General features: G+C 44.3%; 1 protein-coding gene across 1 annotated transcript in view; it reads right to left on the minus strand.

Annotated features, from left to right (window-relative positions):
- LOC136002457 (transient receptor potential cation channel subfamily M member 6-like) overlaps positions 1–15,723 on the minus strand; it is a 28,319-nt gene extending 12,596 nt beyond the window's left edge. The window contains exon 1 of the mRNA XM_065657519.1: positions 15,670–15,723. Coding sequence (XP_065513591.1) covers positions 15,670–15,720 — 51 coding nt within the window. The 5' untranslated portion in view covers positions 15,721–15,723. The remainder of the gene's footprint in view (positions 1–15,669) is intronic.
- Between the last annotated feature and the right edge of the window lie 4,402 nt (positions 15,724–20,125).

The raw sequence follows: 20,125 nt of genomic DNA on the forward strand, positions 1-20,125 counted from the left end.
TCACCTTCTATCTGTTGTCTACCTTATACACAGACAGCAAGCTCTCTAGGGCAGGGCACCATAAGGTCCCAGTTTATGACTGGGCATATGAGGTAAACAGTAATCAAATAATAAACATTGACTCCTTATTCACTCCTCATGTTTAAAAGTTATGGTTCCTCTGTAAAATGCCTACCCTGTAAAAATACTTCTGGTTTCTCCATACTTGTTTGTAAAATGTGCCTTAGAAAATAATTCAATTCATGAGAATGCCAGTAATCCAACTTATTAAGAGTACTGCTGGGAGCATTTTATGGACAGAGTTCAGCAATAATTCTTATAAAAGAAAACAGCTCTCTTTTATCTCCTGAAGGGAATTATGATCCTTAATAAAGCAGTCCCATTTGAGGTTTTTTTACTTCAGTTTCACATCCCTAAATACCATCGCATAATCTCCCAGTTAGTCACGAGTTACGGAGGGCCAGGAGCTACCCGAGTGAACTGTCAGCTGGTCTGCAGGTGGGGACCCGGCTTCCACCAAGACTGATGGGAGTCCTACCTTTGGTTTTAATGTACTCTGAAACAGGCCCCCACTGACAAAGATGAAAGAGATCATTAAAAAGCAGTTTGCTGGTATTGGTGTGCCTGTGTATTCTTCTGGAAGCAACTAATTGAATTGTATCTGGTTAAGCTTCAAATGAAGGAGTAACAGCGTGGAAGATCCTCAGGGCCGGAGAGAACACAGGCACGCAAGAAAATTAATTATCTTAGACCTACTGAACATGAAGTGCAAAAATTAAATCCAGATGAAAACCTTGGAAACAGTGAAGCAAATTTCCGTGCCTGAGGGCAGGCACACACTGCTCTCAAAAACCTTTCAGTAGTATTTTTGTTAGGAATCAGGATTGTTTCATGCTTCCTAAACCACTTTATTCTAGTTGTTTGAGCTACCAATCAAAACAGTGAAATGTTTCTAATATTACAATGCCCTGGGACTCTGATTTTTCTGAAACCCATTACTATTTCCGGTAATTGGTTTTCAATCAGAACTAGCGAACAAAAAATCTTTTTATGTTATGGGTTGCCTTGGATAGGAATGAACTTTACTAAACTTTTCATTAACAGGAAAGGGTGTGACAGAATGTCCAAGACCTTGACAAGCCTTATAGCATTTGCTGAAGCAACATGCTCAGCCTTGTGAAAGAACAACATCCAACTGCTGTCACCTTAATTTAGTAAGAGCACTAGTAGTTCAAAGTAATTTTGAGCAAGTTGTTGGCATCACACGGTCGCCGGTAGTTTCCCTCAAGCTACTTTATCTCCAGCAAAACATATTCTGGAATGCAAGCATTATCTGGGTATCTTTCCAGGGGTGAAGGCCAGCATTGGAGACACACAGCTCAGTGTAACAGGGAAGCATTTAATCAGCCTGGGCACCAACAACAAAACTTGCTGCCAGCTGAGCAAGGCACTGGCACTCAGCTAATCTGTATGTGAATGCACTTGAAAAGGGGTTTCAAACAAGTTTTTTGTCTCCAAAGCTCAGTGTTCCCCATCATAAGTATACATGATACAAGATAAAACACAAATTAATAATTATAAAGGGGGGAGAGGTCATCTGGTAGACAACGGCTGTTTGGTGTAGTTATTTCAACCCAAAACTTAACTCGCAGTCCTCAGCGATGGCAATACACTGTGTGAGTTGAAGCTACATCATCTAACATGGGAGATGAAAAGGCTTCTTCTCTACTATTACCTTTCTGAACATCTAAGCTGTCTCCTAAAAATCATATCTTGTTTTAAAAAATTATGTTTCTTTAGATTTTGGAAGGCAGTTGGGCATTAAGACAAAAATATCAACACTTAAAATTCTGGATGTTTTGTGTGTCCTTTTTCAATTTGGTCCAAAAGCACCTGTGTTTTTCTGCAACTGAGGCGGTAAGGGCAGCAACCAACACACATCACAGCTATCAGGCCAATTGAGTCACAGTGGGTCTGGCTCAAGGTCCAACGAAGCCAATGGAAAAAAAACACCTACAGCTTCGTATCACGTGGCATGAATCTAACTGTGCCTCTGTAGAGGTCATTGACAAAATTACCATTTATTTCAGATGAACAAGCTCATTATGAGATTTATTTGACCTTTGAATCTTGAAGCACCAACGATGCACCTCACCCAGCGGCACACAGACTCCCCCGGCACAAGACTCCTCTCAGTTAACTCCACTTCGGGATTCTCGGTAAAGAGGACTGGAAACATTTCAAAATGCAATTGAGACAATACTGGGAGTTTTCACTCTTCCCTGTAAAGAAACATAATATCTTCCCATACAGATATTCCCACATTACTCTTTCCTTATTTACATAAAGAGTTTGCTGGAGTGTTGCTTATGCTGTACTCTTTTACCTCCTTGCTTCCTGTAATTTTTACATTTAAAAAGCAGCACTTAAATAGCATACTATCTGTATATGATCCTGATGAAGCCTGGAATTTTAACATGTATTTTCATCTCAAATGATAAACATGTGAATATAGCAAAAAACACCATTTGCAAAGTCCACCATTTTTTTCTTCGATTAAGTTCCTGAACTGATGGTAATACTTCAAAATATATATATTAGGATTCCAATCAACCATAGGAAAAAATAAAATACAAGACTATATCACTGTATTTCATCTTGTGAACCACAGATTTCAAAACTGAAACACTGTGAGATGCAACACAGTTACCATTATTCTTAATTTTATATAGGGTGAAATCTTCACTTGGTATGTAAAATTTACACCATAACGATAATATTAATTTCTTAGTCTAAGGCTTTACCTAGGTTTCTAAACTAATTATATAATCAGGAAAAGTATTGTAAACCTTTATGCTTTTTACAGTCGTCTATGATTTCAGGGCTGGGCAAGCAAAAACAAAAAGAGGAGAGTTCTGTACTGCTGGTTTTTTGTTCTTGGTTCCTAGCTGTGTAAAAGACCTCTGTAACACATATATCTCCTTTCATAAAACTCTGGCTAATATTTCAAAACTGTCATCATTTAATTAAATATCAACAACAAATTGAAATTCCTCCCATCACTACAGTGAGGTACGTATACCTCAGAGAGCATCAACCAATATCCTTTCTACCACCAAACCCTGTAGGAGACAGCAATACACCCACATGTTCCTTCTGACTGGCAAGCTTCTGTTCTGATACACAGAAGAACTGAAGCCGAGTTTATATTGCTATTCTCCTTCCAATTTCCTTTCCAGAAAGTCCTGAGACCTTTGTTTGGGAGTTCTGCCTTCTCATTTCTCGCCAGTCTGAGGATTAGAATTGCTGCTTATACTTCCCTGCCACAGAAGAGGCTTTGGAGATTTCTAGACTGATTTAGTCAATGGAGTGGCAATAGTCTGGCTCTGAAAATTAAGGCACATGAGTAGTTTTTAGAAATTGCTTTTAATCACTTCTCCAATATCTTTAAAGTCTGAGATTCTTGCATAATATGGTATTAAAGGGATATTGTCAGGTCAAATTGGTTAAACATATGTAATGTTCAAAAATTAAGGTTTCCAAGAGTAAAGAAAGAGATCAGAGCATAAAATTCAGAGAAACACCTGCACCACTCATTTCTTTCCAATCTTTGCTGATGGGGAGTGAGAGCAGACAAAACCTAAAAACTCAGCCTCACACAGAAGTAATCTGTCCTCCGAAACCCAGGGGTTCCATCAGCAAGGCAAGGGACCATGCGGCCGTCCCGCTGGGGCCACCGAGCAGGGATACAGCGCCAGTCTCAGAGGACCAGGCGACACAGCCCTGAGATCACCTGCCCCGATTTCACCACCCATCAAGCGCAAACGGGTGAACACTTCAATTTTTGCTGCTGCTTTCTTCTGCCGCAGAGACCACCCCATCCCCTTGTAAAGGACTTGCCAGAGTCAAAGCCTTTAGATGCACTGCACCAATTAAACACTGATAAGTAGGGGCTAATGTGCATTTGTCGAGCTCCGGAATTAGCTTTACTAAACCAAGATCTGCAGGAAACATTCAGCCCCTTCAAGACTAGACAATAAGCACTGTTCATTGATTGAGTACCAACCTCAGGAAAACTAGGTTACACTGCCAATACTAAACAACAAATTTTTAGTGCCGTTAGCTGTACTTAGGTCCCCTTTGGGGTGAAAGGCACAGATACACACATTTTCTAATGAAACAGCACGCTGCTCCGGACACTGTTCAATTGCCAGCAAAACAAAATGAAAAGGCACATATCTCTGTGTCAGAATAATCTCATCCATTATCGAAATAGAACCATTCATTGGATAAAACAGCAGCAGTTGCCCTCAATGACACATTGTAGATCCAGACAGGGGCATATAATGAGAAATCATATAATGACTAGCCAGTTTCAAGTAACAGGTTAGTTCATTTAGGCAAAGTACAGTTGTGCTCCAAACTAGCCAGAACAATCGGGTTATAAGTCGCTTACTGAAACTGCGACAAATTAGTACTGCTAACAGAGAGCAATAATTTGTCTTGTGTCTTAGCCAGAACACTACTTCAAGAGCTGAAAAGTGCAGCCAAGGACCATACCTCAGCTCTGCACATAGTGTGTGTAGTAAATCCACTAAACAACCACTTTTCTATGTCACTTCTCAAGAATATGGGCTTTCCTGAAGATATGAACTAGTATAGCCAATATTTTTGCCTTGCTGAGCAGGTTTAGCAGACTCTTAGCCACCAAAAAAAAAAAAAAAAAAAAGTAATGCATCAAATAACTCTCCAGTTAAGAAATTATTTGTTACCCTCAAAATTGTTATATCACAGCAAGAGATCACCCTGGGGCTAGTAGAATTGCCTCAGAACTTGCTGATGGCAAGAATTAGAAACACCCAAAAGATCCAAAACTGATTTTCAGTGCCCAGGAAGGTGGTAGACACCATTTTCAGGTGAAAGCACACCTGTGAGAAGTCAGCATAATGCAGAATGTGACCAACCCTTATTCAAATACACAATTATTACAACCACTGCAAGCATCCAGCCTCTGTGTTCAGCAGTGTCCTAAAATATCTTAAGCACTTTTAAAAATTAACTACACATAGAGCAAATCACTTGCAAGAACATTAAATACCTGAATTGCAGCCAGAGTTCTTGTAAGCTAACACTCAAGACTATTTCACAAGAGCTCAGCCTATAAGCACATGGGTATCTCTTGAACCCTTACCCCTGGAAACACTTCCTGAGCTATAAAAGCCAAGGTGGACTTGCAGGTCTAATTATTTTATGCATACTAGTTCTTAAGTAAAACCAAGACTTGAGCACTATTTCTGCATCCCACAGCAACTAGTAAATTACTGCCAGCATTAAAGAGATTTCCAACTTAGCAGGCTGTCTTGCATAAACTTTTCAGGGCAGGAACTTTCTGGCTCAGCATCCATCACATGCATGCTTACGGTATGAAGTAATATAACAACTGATTGTAATAAAGAATACCACTGCAGATCCATGTAGGGTAGAACTGCATTGTAAAACTGCAGGGTCATGTGCAATAAAATATGAACCCAATGTAAGGTTTTCAACAAACTTTCAGGTCTTCTAGAATTTCCTTGGGTTCAGGCTACCCTGCCAGAGAACAACAGCCTGGCTTTGTAACACAGACATGCTGCAGTTCCCCTGGCCTCCATCACTACAGTACATCAGTGTATCTGCGAGTAACTAGTATCTTTTGCTTTTCCAGTCTTTCTTACCTACCCCTTCGCCCAAGTGTTCAGGACTCTCTACATCTGTGGGAATACTGCATTATAAGTAACTTGATTGGCAAGAAAAATTTCATCTCTACATTTCAAAAAGACTTACAAAGTATTGTGCAAATAATTTCATTTGAATGCTCCCACTGTTGTTCACCATGCCCACTCATAAGACAATTACCAGTTAATCCCAAACTGCCTTTGCAGGCAGACTGCACATTCGATAGCAGTGAAAAGTTTTGCTATTTTCCTCTTTTAAAGATAACATACTATTTCAGATCACAGCAGAATTTCTGCAATTATTCCCTAGTAATTAATTCAAACACATACACTGTAAACACATTCTCAGATCTTCACAGATACACTGCCTGCACTAACAGAAGCGAAGTGACCTATGCTTGCAGGGTAAATGCAGACCCAAGTCAGAGAGGGATAATGGAAACTGTTAAAAATCTTCATACTGAGGAGATTTAAAATTATTTTCCTTAGCACAAATAGAGTGTATCAGCTTCTCAGAAATATATAAATTCAGCCTTCAACCAACAGTGTGCTATGGCATTTTCTTTCACATTTAAACAAGTGCACTTAACAGCTAAGAATGTATGCCTAAGTGCTTTTCTGGATCAGGGCCTTACAATGAAGGCTCATAAAAATGTTTCCAATATTATGATCACAAACTTAGCCAATAAAAGAAAAACCCTTTGCCTTTCATAGGCTTTCCAACATGTTGCTTCTGATCTCAGAGTAGACCACACAACACAACTGGAAGAATATTTCTGAATGCAAATAGCAGTGAGGTCACAACAACGAAACGCAGGAAATACTGAATACAAAATTCTCCCCTTGTCCAAGCAGCTCCAGCTCGACCTCTGGAGCACAAACCTAAGCCAACTGACAGAAAGCTCAGCTCAGTCTGAAATACTAGGCTTTTAATTTATTCATTACTTTTTACTTTCTAAGTTTATGAACTAATGAACTAAGCCTTTTTGCTATCCCTGAACATGTAATGCTTTGGAAAAACACACCAAACAGCACTGCCCCAAGGGCATGCCCAGCTCAGGGTGCAGGTGCTCATGGAGAGACCCCTGGTTTGCAGGTGGAAGGTCCAAGGAGACTCTTCTGTCCCCCTGCACAGCCCATAGCACTGGGCTAGAGGGGTGAGGCCACAGAGGCCCTCACCTTAACATTTCTGCCAACAGCCCAGGCTTTTGCAGATGAGCTAAATGCAAGAAATCTCCAATCACAATTTTCCTCACCCCTATCCTTGAAAACAGGCCCCAAAAACATTGCTAAAAATCCTACATTGGCATTAGACATCTTCAAGTTACTTAAAACCAGGTTTCCTGGTCCATTCTCCAACTGGAAATGACAAAAAGTTGCTGTGACATGAAACGTAATTCAGCCTTCCACTTACAACAGGACACTCCAAAACCCACTGCTCTAGAAGCACAGCAATTGTTGACACAGTTTGGATCTGGCAGTTTCATAACCGTGGCCCATACAAGCAATGAAAAAATCTGTGCTTTAAGCTAAAGGCTGACATCTTACATTGCCAGAATTATTAATAAAACACAATACTGTACATCATCTCCTCTTATAAAGCCAATTCAATGGTCAGCATAAAATGTGGCTTATTGAACCAGCTAGTCATACATACAGATACAGAAAGACTCTTCTAAAGATTTTAACTCAAGGAAAACAGTCCAAACTGCAGAATAAATTATCAAATACACACAAAACTTGTGGCAAACAAGAGCTGGCACCAGTAATAGGGTGAGAAATGGCAAATTAATCCAAACTATATTTGCAAATTATTATAAATCCTTAGATATAAGAATGGCTTTATTTTACTGTGTCTCTTTCAGAGACAAAAGTTGCAGGGTTTTCTGAATGAACACTCCTGCCTACCTCACTGACAATATTTCGGAAGTCAGTAGTACCATTCATATGCCAAAGAATATCAAGTATTTGGTCTTCTTTTATTAACTAATGCAATGTAATAAGAAAATTCCATAAAATCAAAGCAAGTTATGTGTCCCTTTGAAACAATCTTGTTGCCAATCATTTTAAAGAAGTGAAAATTCAGGCAGAAAATTATGCTTCAGGTGTGTTATTCAGAGGGTCAACACGATGCTTCAGGCTTTGCTCAGATTTCTACTTTGGGATCAGTGGAAGCCAGTGCTGCTTCTTTGTTTGACATGTGATGTTAGCAAAGAGCTAATAAACTTGCTATTTTTAAAGCTGGGTCTCACCTACCTGGCACTGAGCAATCACAGAGGTCAACCACCCACTGCTGTTACAAATACATTCCTCCAGCAAAGGTTTCAAAATTATATAGCACAAAGTTCTTCCTGGTTTAAACCAGGAGGAAGAGAAGAAAAGTAATTACTGGTAATTTTCAGAGCTTTCTTTTGTTTGTTTAACACTTTCACAACACAGGGATTAATATTGACTAAAGAGGTGACTCTGAAGAGAGGATATATCTGAAGTATCTAAAGTGGAAAGCAAATGCAGTTTGCGAAATTCAGCTGGACTAAGCATGAAGGGCTCCAGTAAGTCACAGCTTGATAGCAATCTGTATTAAACTGTAATACTGTGAAGTTCAAAGGATGTGAGCAAGCCACACAGCTCACCTTTTCAGCCACATGACTGTCCACTCTCACTCCTGACAGCATTGCCCTTCTTGCTTCATCATTTGTCTCACACAGCAATAAAATCTTTACGGGCTCGACAGCTGCATACAGCAAGACTGTCACAAGACTGAAATCCCATTTTCCCAAGAGATGGAGCAGGTTTGGATGATTTCTGAGGAGGCTGAAGGTACGCTCCTGCCTCTGCATTTCCCACTCACCCATGGCTCATCAGCCTCCTCAGCCCTGCCCACCCACCACCTTGCAAAAAAAAAAAAAAGAAAAGCTTTCCTTTTCAGCACTGTCTTGCTTTTAAATGTAAGTCACATTGCTAACTCACTGAATGCTGCAGACCCAGAAACAGCTGCCTTGACCCAGCTGGAGGAAGACCCAGCCACAGCCTGGGAACAGTTGCCAGGGACTGCAGGGATGGAAGTGTCCTCCTGCCCCTTTGCCACCACGGCCACCTGAACACACCCTCGGGCTCTGCACAGGGTCTTTCCGCACCTTTGGCCTCGCATGCCAAGATGCATTTTGCAATGCCAGCCTTATTACCTGGTTTGTTGCACTGGAGGTTGCAACAGATGCCAAAGGGACACCCAAAGCTTGTGTTTCCCCAGGGTCAGGCAGCGAGGAGCAGCTGCAAGGGCTGTTTACGCTGGGCTGCGCAGGACAACCTGGCAGCCACCACCATTGCCCTCCTGGCACCGGACAGGGCTGCGACTCCTGGTGCCCACCACGCCAGGCTGCGCTCCGGGGCACACTGCCCTGCAACCCAAAACGTCTCTGCTCCATCCTGCTGCCAACATCTCTCGCCTGGCTCACAGCCCCCCAGCCTCCCGGGAGCGCATCCTGCTCACCAAGCTGCCTGGCTCCATCCGTGTTCCAACGCTGGCCCGAGGGGTGAGGCAAGAGCCGGAGCAGGGGCAAGGAGGGCACTGCTGCCAGGGGTAGGGACAGGGCGAGCTCGCAGAGAGGGCTGAGGTCACCTGCCACCGCCACCCAGCCCTTCCAAGATGCTGGTGAGCCAGCAGGTGGAGGGACAAAAGTATTTCGTAAGCGTGTGGGATGTGCCAGTAGAAGCTCTTCTACCCCTCTGTGGGGCTTAAATTGCACCAATGTAATGTCAACAAATGCAGTAGTTTATAGCAGTAGGACTGTGATCAAACCTGGGATTGTCCCACCCCAGACAGGCTGGTAAAAAATTTATATCCACAGTCAGACCTCAGCAATGCAGCCTGACCCAACACTGAAGTCACAGCAGGTTACCAACCCTTTATGGATGTGACTGAGTCCATCATCACCTCTGTGTAATCCCTAGCACTACATGGCAGCTAGGAAACCACTTTTCTAATGAAAATGTGTTATTTTTTGACACTGAGGGGCTGGCACCAAGGCACAGCCATGGCTGTTTACCAAGTTCCAGGCCATTACACCTGAAACCACTGAAGGCTGGCAGCTGAGTGTCTGCTCCATCACAGTTCCTATGCAGTTTCATCATTACTGGCAACACTGAAAAGGGCTAAACTCAATTCTTATCCCTGAGACTTAATAATTAGGAAAAACCAGAAACACCCATTTCATTAGCAGCCCAAGGACATTTGATTTGGAAGCAGTGACAACAAGATGTCACATCATCAACAGGTTTTAAAAACCCCCTTTTCTGTTTTGCATTTATAAGCGTGCAGCATGACAGCACGCAGCTTCTGTCCTAGTGAAAACTGCAAGAAACCCCAGAAACTGTTTTTAGATGCTTCCTTCTGCTCCTATACAATGGATAGAGGAAACTGGACAACTCAGAACAGCAGGTACCAGCATCTGCACTATGTCAGAGACACAAAGCAACACCAGACCCAAGAAAAGAATCAAGACAAGTCCCTAATAAATCCTGCCTTTCTTGAGGTTTAAGCACTTCACCTAGAGCTATGCCTCCCCAAAGGCACCGCTTTTCTTTCGGGACTGGCAGAAGGTGTGACCAGCTCTCAAAAACTGAGGTAAAATGTTAGAGGTGAGAACATAAAGCAAAGGAACTAGTAATTCAAAGCATACAAAGTGAATCACAATGATTCACCTAGTATGCATGTTACACAGAAATATGTTTACGTATTACAAGAATCGGGGAAGCTTTACACAATAGTTGACAGAGCAAAACACCACCGAGGGAAGATCAAAACTTGCTAAATCATGGCACTTCAGCTTCCCATTGTGCTTTGAATGGCCTGAGGAGTCTCAGACTCATTAGTGCAATTCTCCAAAAACTGGATTACTCAGCTTGGACCTACCACCTCCCCAAATAGCACCCGAAAGCCTATAGATCGGCTTGTTGGGGGACACGTGAGGGGACCCACCTCCTCAGTTGACATGGTGCTATCGAGTGAAAAACAAATTGAAGATTAACTGAGTCACGAAAAAGCACGATGAAGGAGTGATGTATTTTGGAAACAAAGTAGGAAGAGTATTGCACATAGTTCACATAGATTTTGCCCCTGGGAAAGTTTTGTTCGGCTTCAGCAAATGTAACCAGATTAGATCCACGCTGATGGGCACGGTAGATGGGACACAGCAGTCCAGCCTGGCCTGTGCCATCCTGTTTGTAACACAAGTCATCAGTTGCGCTGATTAGCAACATAAAGGGATTGTCCTGTTCTTACTGCTGCAGCCTTCCCCTGACATGCTGTCCTGTACCACAATCCCACTTTAAAGACGATACCATAAATTGAGGACAAGTCTGGCCCCATGAACGTTAAAACCCGTGTTCTATTATCGCTGGGTACCTGCCACTGTGGTTATGTGAAGAAGAACTCCTTGGAATGACAGAGGGGTGACATGATGCAGCTGCCCGGAGCCTGAGGTTCTGCACAAAGTGGCCACAATGTATGCAAAGCTTCGCTGGTCCCAGAGGGACCTACACTCATGTTCCAACAACATTTTTGGAAACTGGGACCTAGGCCCATAAATTGTTTAGATGTTTTTGAAAACACTACCTGCAGCCCAGAGCTGAGTACTGTGAGCAATGCACAATTGCATGCATGCATAGACAGACAGACGTGTACTAAGGCCTCACTTTCCTTTACAAGCTGTAGAAATTGTAAACTTGCCTACCCTCTGCTCTTTTAAACTGCTACATGACTTTTTGCCTTCCACTTAGGTGGTCACAAATGGCAGGAGGTGGGGGGGAGGAAGAGGCAACAAATAATCTGCTCCCTGTTCCTGCAACATAAACAAAAATCAGAAAAAAAAAGTTAAGGCGGATCTCGCAGAGAAATGTCTTTCTCTGGTATGGTTCTGTACGATTCGTATGTTTTCTAACCTGATACTCGTTCCTTCAGGGACAAAATACTTCAGCACATTGACTACTGAGTAATTTCTGTGCCCCTGACCTTGTGACAACCAAGAAAGCTTTGGCATTTGTCCCTTATCAAGCCACAAAACGATTAAGGAAACTTCAAACATAACCTATTTGCTGCTTATCATGTTTTTTAATACTACAATATAAGGCTGTTACTACTTTAAATATAGCAAAGAAAAGTCTATAAACTGATTTCACAACTTCAGAGTACATTTTTCTTTAAAAAAAAAAAAGGTGTTTCCTGAAACTCAGTATAACCTCATATCAGTATAAGCTTATTCTTATAGGTAACACTGCAATTCCCCTGGGAGGTCCAAAATACATTAAATCTCTAAAACCTGGGCAGTCCGGTTTGGTACCAAGGAAAGGAGTTTGTGGTTTAACTTCAGGTGTTCCAGACTTCAAACACCAGCTCATTTTTTCTTCGTGTACAAGCACATACTGCGTATTTTGAAAATTATATTCATAAACAGAAATACAAAGAATATTACACTGTAAATGTGCTTCTTATATCAGTAAACATATCAGAAATTGATACATTTGTTACTACAACATGATCTGTGTGAAATACCATCCAGTCTCACAATTTTATCTATAGTAGCAAAGCTATGTTCTTAAAATCCCAGTGTCTGAATCACACGTTTCATCTTTTAATTTTTTTTTTTAAGAAAGGCTTCAGTCAGCATCATGGTAAAAAGAAGTGAAAATCTATTGGAGCCAGAGGCACTTTTCTTACATGTTACACCTAACCGTTGTAAACCTCACGGCATTCAAATGGCACTACCACAAAATCACCATGCGATATCCTGCTCAAAGCGTGGGCAATCCTTTTTGCTGGAAGCCTTTCATGGCTACTAGAATACAAGCAGGTGTGTGTACAAAATCACTCAAGTCCACACCTGCAGAAGCACAGGGCAGTGATCAGCATAGAAAACAGAGCATTAAATCATTGGCAAAACAGCCCCCTATAGCCTGAACTTTTTCTCTTTGCCATCAGTCCAACAGATCTGGTCTGTCCCCAGGTTGCCTGGACTTTCAGATGCAGTCTGATGTCATTTACTGATGGGCTCAAATTCCACTCGTGACACAGTGAGTGCAGTGTATACCACTGGAGAAAGAAGAGCATCTCTCCATGCCAAGCGCCGGTGTGCTGGTGGCCCCATCACCCGCTGCTTCTCCCTCAGGCCAAGGGGACTTTGGCCTCGATGAGGACCAAGGGGATCAGCCTCAACAACTCTCCCGCTCCTCCTGCAGCCGCCCTCCGCGGGGGGTTTCGTAGCCCGTTCCTGGGCGGAGAGCGGCGAGACCCCGGCCACGCCACCCTCCGCGCCCCGTCCCCGCCTGTACCGCCCTCACCTGCGGGACCCCGGGTTCGCGGCCGCCCCGGCGGGGTCTCCGCGGGGGAGCCCGCGGCCGCCGCTCCTCCGCCGCCGCGCAGCGATCGCGGGGCGGGTGCGGCCAGCCGCAACCCCGCCAGTCCCGGCCGCTGCGGCAGACCGAGTCCAGCTGCGAGAAGAGCAGGTCCCGCCACGCCGCCATGCCCGGCGGCGGCGGCGATCCTTGTCCCGCGGCGGCGGCGGCGGCGGGAGGGCGGGCGGTGCCTCCGCGGGGCGCGGCAGTGGCGGGGAGCCGTCCTTTACCCCCGGGTTCTCGGCTGCTTATTTTGCCTGGTTTGGGTTTTTTTCCCCCATTACCGGAGGGTGCCCGCTGCCGCGACGCAGCAGGCGAGGTTCTCCGCTGCGGGACGGCCGAGCGCCGGCGCTGCCTGCGCTGCCGCTCCCCCGGCGGCCCGACAGCCGGGCCGGGTGCCGGCTCCGCAGCCCCCCGCGGACACGCTTCCCCCCGGCCCCAGCGGCGCTTTGCTTCACCACCCTGCCAAGTCCTTCATCGCGTCGAGAAGCCGGGTCGCAAGTATCCCAAGCTCAGCATACGGGTTTTGGCACGAGTTTGTTTGTATCTCAGCTCTTCCTCTAGAGCCTGAGCTTCTTTTTTCCCTGGTCATTTTTTAGGGTATTATGAAAATAAATTGATGGTATATAAGTTAAGGTTACAGCACGCATGATAAACCTAATGGCAAGGACCGACAAGAAACCAGCAATTCTCTCTTGAATTATGAAGACTTGAATCATACATAATCAACACATTATTTAAAAGCAAAAGGTGAAAAACAAAGAGTAACTGGATTACAGCTCATGACAATGAAGAACTCCAGCTGTGTGCAAGAAAACCAGTATGTGACCAGTGTATTAATTAAAATCTCCATAAAGTGATGAAATTTAGATATAGAGCCAAACTTTTGAATACTCAGGTTCTTGATCTTCCTATTTTTCTTCACATACACTTTTTCCACACTGACAGAGAAAACTTGAAAGAGGAAGCTCATCACCCCTTAGCAGTTACCACCATCTGCTACAGGGTTGGAACCCTCGAACATACTGAGGACCGCAGCCATCAGGCCAAAACAAGCACCTGCAGCAATTATAGCTGGTTGTACCTGCTGTGGACTAACACAGCAGGCATACACCATTCTCCCTTTATTCTGATTTTCACTTTGTTCCAGTCTTCTGTATTTCCTCTAACTTGTCTCCCAAACTTCATTTTTCTTTCAATCTCTGTTTTCTTTTAGCCCAAATTTAGCCTCTTCTTTTAATCAAACCCAGGCTCCAGTTCTTTGGTTTCTCTCCCCTGCCTTCTTACCCGCTTTTTGCCTAATGTTTCATTCATTTTGTGCATTTAAGTTGTGCGATTGTATTGACTGTGACTCCAGTGTCCACCTGCCTCTGGATTTTATCTGTATTTCCCACCCACTTACTCTTTCTAGATGTTTCTTCCATTTTGTGATCTCTCCATTTCTGATTTTCCTGCCCAGACAAGTCTCATGTTCCTCTGTGGTGCCCAGCTCTACCACCTCCTCCTCTCCAACAGGAGAGCCCTGCCTTTGGACCACGCTGGCTCAGCGCTGCGAGCCTGCGAGAGCACCAGAGAGAAGATGTTCCCACTGTCAGGTCAAGCACCCAGGCTCAGCAGCACCCTGACAACCAGAGCAGAAAAGCCTGCTCAGCTCTGAGGTGTGCCTCAGAGCCTTTTGAAACATTCGCTCTTAAATGTTGCAGTGGTTTTGTATAAACTATTATTTCAAAGATAAAGAGGACAAGAAAACTGCCTCAGTTCCCTGCCAGACATAAGTTTTCTGCTTCTTACACTGCTTCTGTTTTGTCTTTAGACTTCTTACGTTGTACTTTTTACATGGTAGGCCTTAAAAAAGCGTTGTGGCTTCCAATAACAGAATGCACTGCTAGAAATTTTAGCGGGTGATGAACAGCCTGTTCATTCTTTCCCTAGCTACACCTTTTAAGACATTACATTATTTTCAATTAATTTTTCTCACACAAGTCATCCTGACTCAGCATAGAAACATTCAACACAATTTGTTTTTTTCAGCAATGTTTAGAAATGAAATAAAGAAATGTTCTTTTAGTAAGACATATTGGTCACTGTCACCAGGCCCACTCTTCATATGAACATGAACCCTGTAAGAAATCCCAGCACATGCAGATGCTCTGGACTTTGACTGGAACTTAGATAGGTGTATATATCCCTCCAACTGCAAGCATTTTCTTAATTCTGAATTTCTGCCATTTATTTCTAAGTTGTGTATCTTCTGTCAGACATGAGAAATTCTCATTCTTCCCTGGAATCAAGACTCAGCATTTGTAATCTAATACAAAGACCTAAAAATCTGCTCTGCAAAGCTGTACAAATGAATTCTCATGCTGCAAATTCTTACACCCAGTTCCCCAGCACTTCACTGATAAGAAAACACGTGTGGTGTATTTTATAACAGATATTTTAGTAGTTCAAAGTCCACATAACTATCGTGTCCTCTTTATCCTGTTGGGTCTAGAAATCAAAACTGATGAGCTGTTCTCTCCTGCAGTCCTACTGCAGGATATCAGTCCTGTTTCTACAGACTTACCTTACAATCAGCACTATCTTGCTTGTCCATGCTTTCTTCTTCTTTTTTCATAAGTCCTGTATTCCCAGTGTCTAACTGTCACTTCAACAAGAGTGTGGCCAGCTCAGTTCTTGGATGCCCATTGGGAACAAGGCTTCACACCTCCTGCTTTTCAAGTCCTAAGTAAATGAAAAGCAGACAAGTCAAAATATGACTGCATTAATTAATGCATAAACTCCCATTGTTTTCAAAGTCCAAAAATCTCCTACCAAAAGCAATCTTAAAGGAGGATAATAGGCTTAACAGAAACTTTAACCGAAACAGGAATGGCTTTGTTTCTGTTGTTGCCATGGGGTGCCTGTAGGCACAAGCATCCAGATGCCCACTCTGTTCACTATGTTCTGGTAGATCATACCTCCTATCCAGAGTAGGCAAATAGAGCAGGACGACGCAGTTCACGTGGAAGGGCTCGCAGAAAGGGCGGGGAAGCTCTGCCAGCTCCACCAGGGAGTATGGTATCCACCCAGCAGAAAGCCATGGCATCCGTAAGGCCAGCCCCCACCACAAGAGATGCAGCTGTCCAGACTGAGATCCGATGGGAGGACACTGCCACCCAGGTGCCAGGCTGCAGGGTGTGCCCTGCTCTTACACCAATACTGGATGGCAGCAGCAAGCACAGCTCTGGGAGGTGTGCCCAAGTGGAGGAACTCCTCCACTTAGTGACAGAGGTCAGGCAGGACGTGAGGAGGTTGAGGAGTATCAACGAGTGCGAGAGGAAGATAGACTACCGGAGTCGCACCCTAGCTTCCCTGGGGCAGGCCCAGCAGGTAGACAGGGCTCATGCACAGAGGATTGCCTACCCTCTTTCTGCATGGTGGAACATAGTGACTCAGGGGACAGGTCACAATGGCAGCACATTCCTGCCCAGCACAGAAGGAGAAGGATCTCTGCTGTGACTACCCCACCTTCCCAGGGTCCCTTGCAAAACAGGTATGAGGCTCTGCAAGTGGAACCAAACAACGATATTGAGGAAGGTGGTTCAACTAAGTTGGAGGTGCTGCAGAGGATAAGCCGATCTGCACCCCCATCAAAACAGCTGTGTCGGGAAACTGTCTTCCACATGCTCCTGGAGTTTGTTGTTTGTGAATACAGAAGGACTCATGGGTAATGCATTGTTTGGAGGTCGCCTTGGGCATAGTGATCATGAAATGATCGAGTTCTCTATTGTTGGCGAAGTGAGGAGGGCAGTCAGCAGAACTGCTGCTTTGGACTTTCAAAGGGCAGACTTTGATCTGTTTAGGAGGCTGGTTGGCAGAGTCCCTTGGGAGACAGTCATGAAGGACAAAGGAGTCCAGGAAGGCTGGTCTCTCTTCAGAAGGTGATCTTAGAGGCGCGGGAGCAGGTTGTCCCTGTGTGCCAGAAGATGAGCCAGTGGGGAATAGAATGTGCCTGGCTGAATAGAGAGCTGTGGCTGGAACTTGGGAATGAAAGGAGAATTTATAACCTTTGGAGGAAGGGGCAGGCTACTCAGAAGGACTACAAGAATGTTGCAAGCTTTGCAGGGAGAAAATTAGAAGGGCCAAAGCCCAGCTAGAGCTAAGTCTGGCTACCTGTGTAAAAGGCAACAAGAAATGTTTCCATAAATACATGAGCAACAAGAGGAGGGCTAAGGGGAATCTCCATCCCCTGATGGATGTGGAGGGGAAACATAGTGACAGAAGATGAGGGAAAGGCTGAGGTACTAAATACCTTCTTTGCCTCAGTCTTTAATACTCAGAACAGTTGTGCTTCAGGTAGCCAGCCCCGAGAGCCAGAAGACAGGGATGGGGAGCAGAATGAAGCCCCAGTACTCCAAGGGGAAGTGACCCGCTACACCACTTGGACACCCACAAGTCTATGGGGCCAGATGGGATCCATCCAAGGGTACAGAGGGAGCTGATGGAAGCGCTCACCAATACACTCTCCATTGTTTATCAGCAGTCCTGGCTGACCAGGGAGGTCCCAGTTGACAGGAAGTTGACAAATATGATGGCGATCTACAAGAAGGACTGGAAAGAGGATCCAGAGAATTACGGGCCTGTCAGTCTGACCTTGGTGTCAGGGAAGGTGATGGAACAAATGACCTCGAGTGACATCGCATGGCACGTACAAGAAAACCATATGTGATCAGGCCCAGTCAGCATGGGTTTATGAAAGGCAGGTCCTGCATGACCAACTCAATCTCTTTCTATGACAAGGTGGCCCGGTTAGTGGATGAGGGAAAGGCTGTGGATAAAGCCTTTGACACCATATCCCACAGCATTCTCCTGGAGAAACTGGCAGCTCATGGCTTGCATGGATGTACTCTTTGCTGGGTGAAGAACTGACTGGATGGCTGGACCAAAAGCGTTGTGGTGAATGGACTCAAATCCATTTGGTGGCTGGCCACAAGTAGTGTTCCCCAGGGCTCAGTATTGGGGCCAGTTCTGTTTAGTCTCTTTATCAATAATCTAGATGAAGGGATTGAGTGCACCATCAGTAAGTTTGCAGATGACACCAAATTGGGTGGGAGTGTTGATCTGCTGGAGGGTAGGAAGGCCATACAGAGGGATCTGGACCGGCTGGATCCATGGGCTGAGGCCAATAGTCTGAGGTTCAACAAGACCAAGTGCCGGGTCCTGCACTTGGGTCACAACAACCCCACACAACACTACAGGCTCAGGGAAGAGTGGCTGGAAAGTGCCTGGTGGAAAAGGACCTGGGGGTGTGGGTTGAGAGCCGGCTGAACATGAGCCAGCAGTGTGCCCAGGTGGCCAAAAAGGCCAACAGCATCCTGGCTTGTATCAGGAATAGTGTGGCCAGCAGGACTAGGGAAGTGATTGTGCCACTATACTCAGCGCTGGTGAGGGCCCACCTTGAATCCTGTGTGTGGTTTTGGGCCTCTCCCTGCAAGAAAGACACTGAGGTGCTGGAGAGAGTTCAGAGAAGGGCAAAGAAGCTGGTGAGGGGCCTGGAGCACAAGTCCTATGAGGAGCAGCTGAGGGAACTGGGGCTGTTTAGCCTTTAGAAAAGGAGGCTGAGGGGAAAGCTTATCGCTGTCTACAGCTACCTGAAAGGAGGTTGTAGCATGGAGGGTGTTGGTCTCTTTTCCCAGTAGCAAGTGATAGGACAAGGGGAAATGGCCTCAGGTTGCACCAGGGAAGGTTCAGGTTAGATATTACGAATAATTTCTTAACGGAAAGGGTGGTCAAACACTGGAAGAAGCTTCCCAGGGAAGTGGTTGAGTCACCATCCCTGGAGATGTTTAAAAGATGTACAGATGAAGTTCTTAGGGTCATGGTTTAATGCTAGAGTTAGGTTATGGTTGGACTTGATGATCTAGAGGGTCTTTTCCAAACAAAATGATTCTATGATTCTGTGATTCTATGTTTTTTCCATCAACTGGGTTTAATCAGGCAGTATCTACTAAAGGAATGTTGAGATTTTAGAATGAAAAAGTCAAAACTAATCTACATCTTATGAACTCATCCATTTTACAAGGAACTCCCAGTTTCATTGTTTCATCATCTCCAAACATGCTGAAGACACTGAGTTTCATAAGACTATGATCAAACTTTACCTTTGCCTTAGTGCCCAAGAAGATCTTCAAGAACTGATGAAGCAGTAAAGAGAGGAGCATTGAATAAAACTGATGAAGACTGCTTCTAGATTTCTCCCCGTCTATATCATCATCAACAAATCAGCCTGCCACTATGCAACAGATACCCTGAACATGTACACACACACATCAGGTATTGACCATTTCAGCTACTGCTTTAGCATGCTGTGGAAAGGCACTGTGGCAGATTATTTTTCTTTATAGAGCACAACTTCAGTCTTCTTTTAGCATGCAGATTCTGGACTAGAACAGAACCTTCTGCCTTGGTCTTTCCCTTCAACTTAGAGTTTGTAGAGGCAACCTTCTGAAGTGAGCTTAAGTCATGTTTTATTGCTTATTTCACAGTATGCAACTATGTAATGATTATTCCAGGTCCGAATGAAGTAAATCTTCCCTCCTGCTGCTAACTACACATTGATATTAGACACTGATCTGCCAAAAAATGCTTTTCCAAGAAGGAGGACATTACTTCCTCATCACAAATAAACTGGGTTTTTTTGAATTAAAGTTAGGGATGACAGAACCCAGACAGGCATATAAATGTCCGTCAGCTGCTGGTTCACATGGTTCACAGGAGGCAAGAATGAGGGCAGTCTTGGAGACTGAATTATACACAGCCAGGATGCCACTTGTTCTTATGGTGTGTTTTTAGTCATGTCATTCAGTGGTTGCAACAAGTGGTTACCAATACCTGAACATGGCTCAAAATCCTTCAAGATAGTTCAGACATTGTATTTTCATGAAGAATTATTTAAAGTCAACAAGATTGTCGGCAGAACTTATTCTATGAGAAAAAATGGCTTTAAAAAAGTTTTTATTAGAGTCTGTAAGTACTCAGGA

This window comes from Caloenas nicobarica, chromosome Z (assembly GCF_036013445.1).
Source record: "Caloenas nicobarica isolate bCalNic1 chromosome Z, bCalNic1.hap1, whole genome shotgun sequence".
In the NCBI taxonomy this organism is placed as follows: Eukaryota; Metazoa; Chordata; class Aves; order Columbiformes; family Columbidae; genus Caloenas; species Caloenas nicobarica.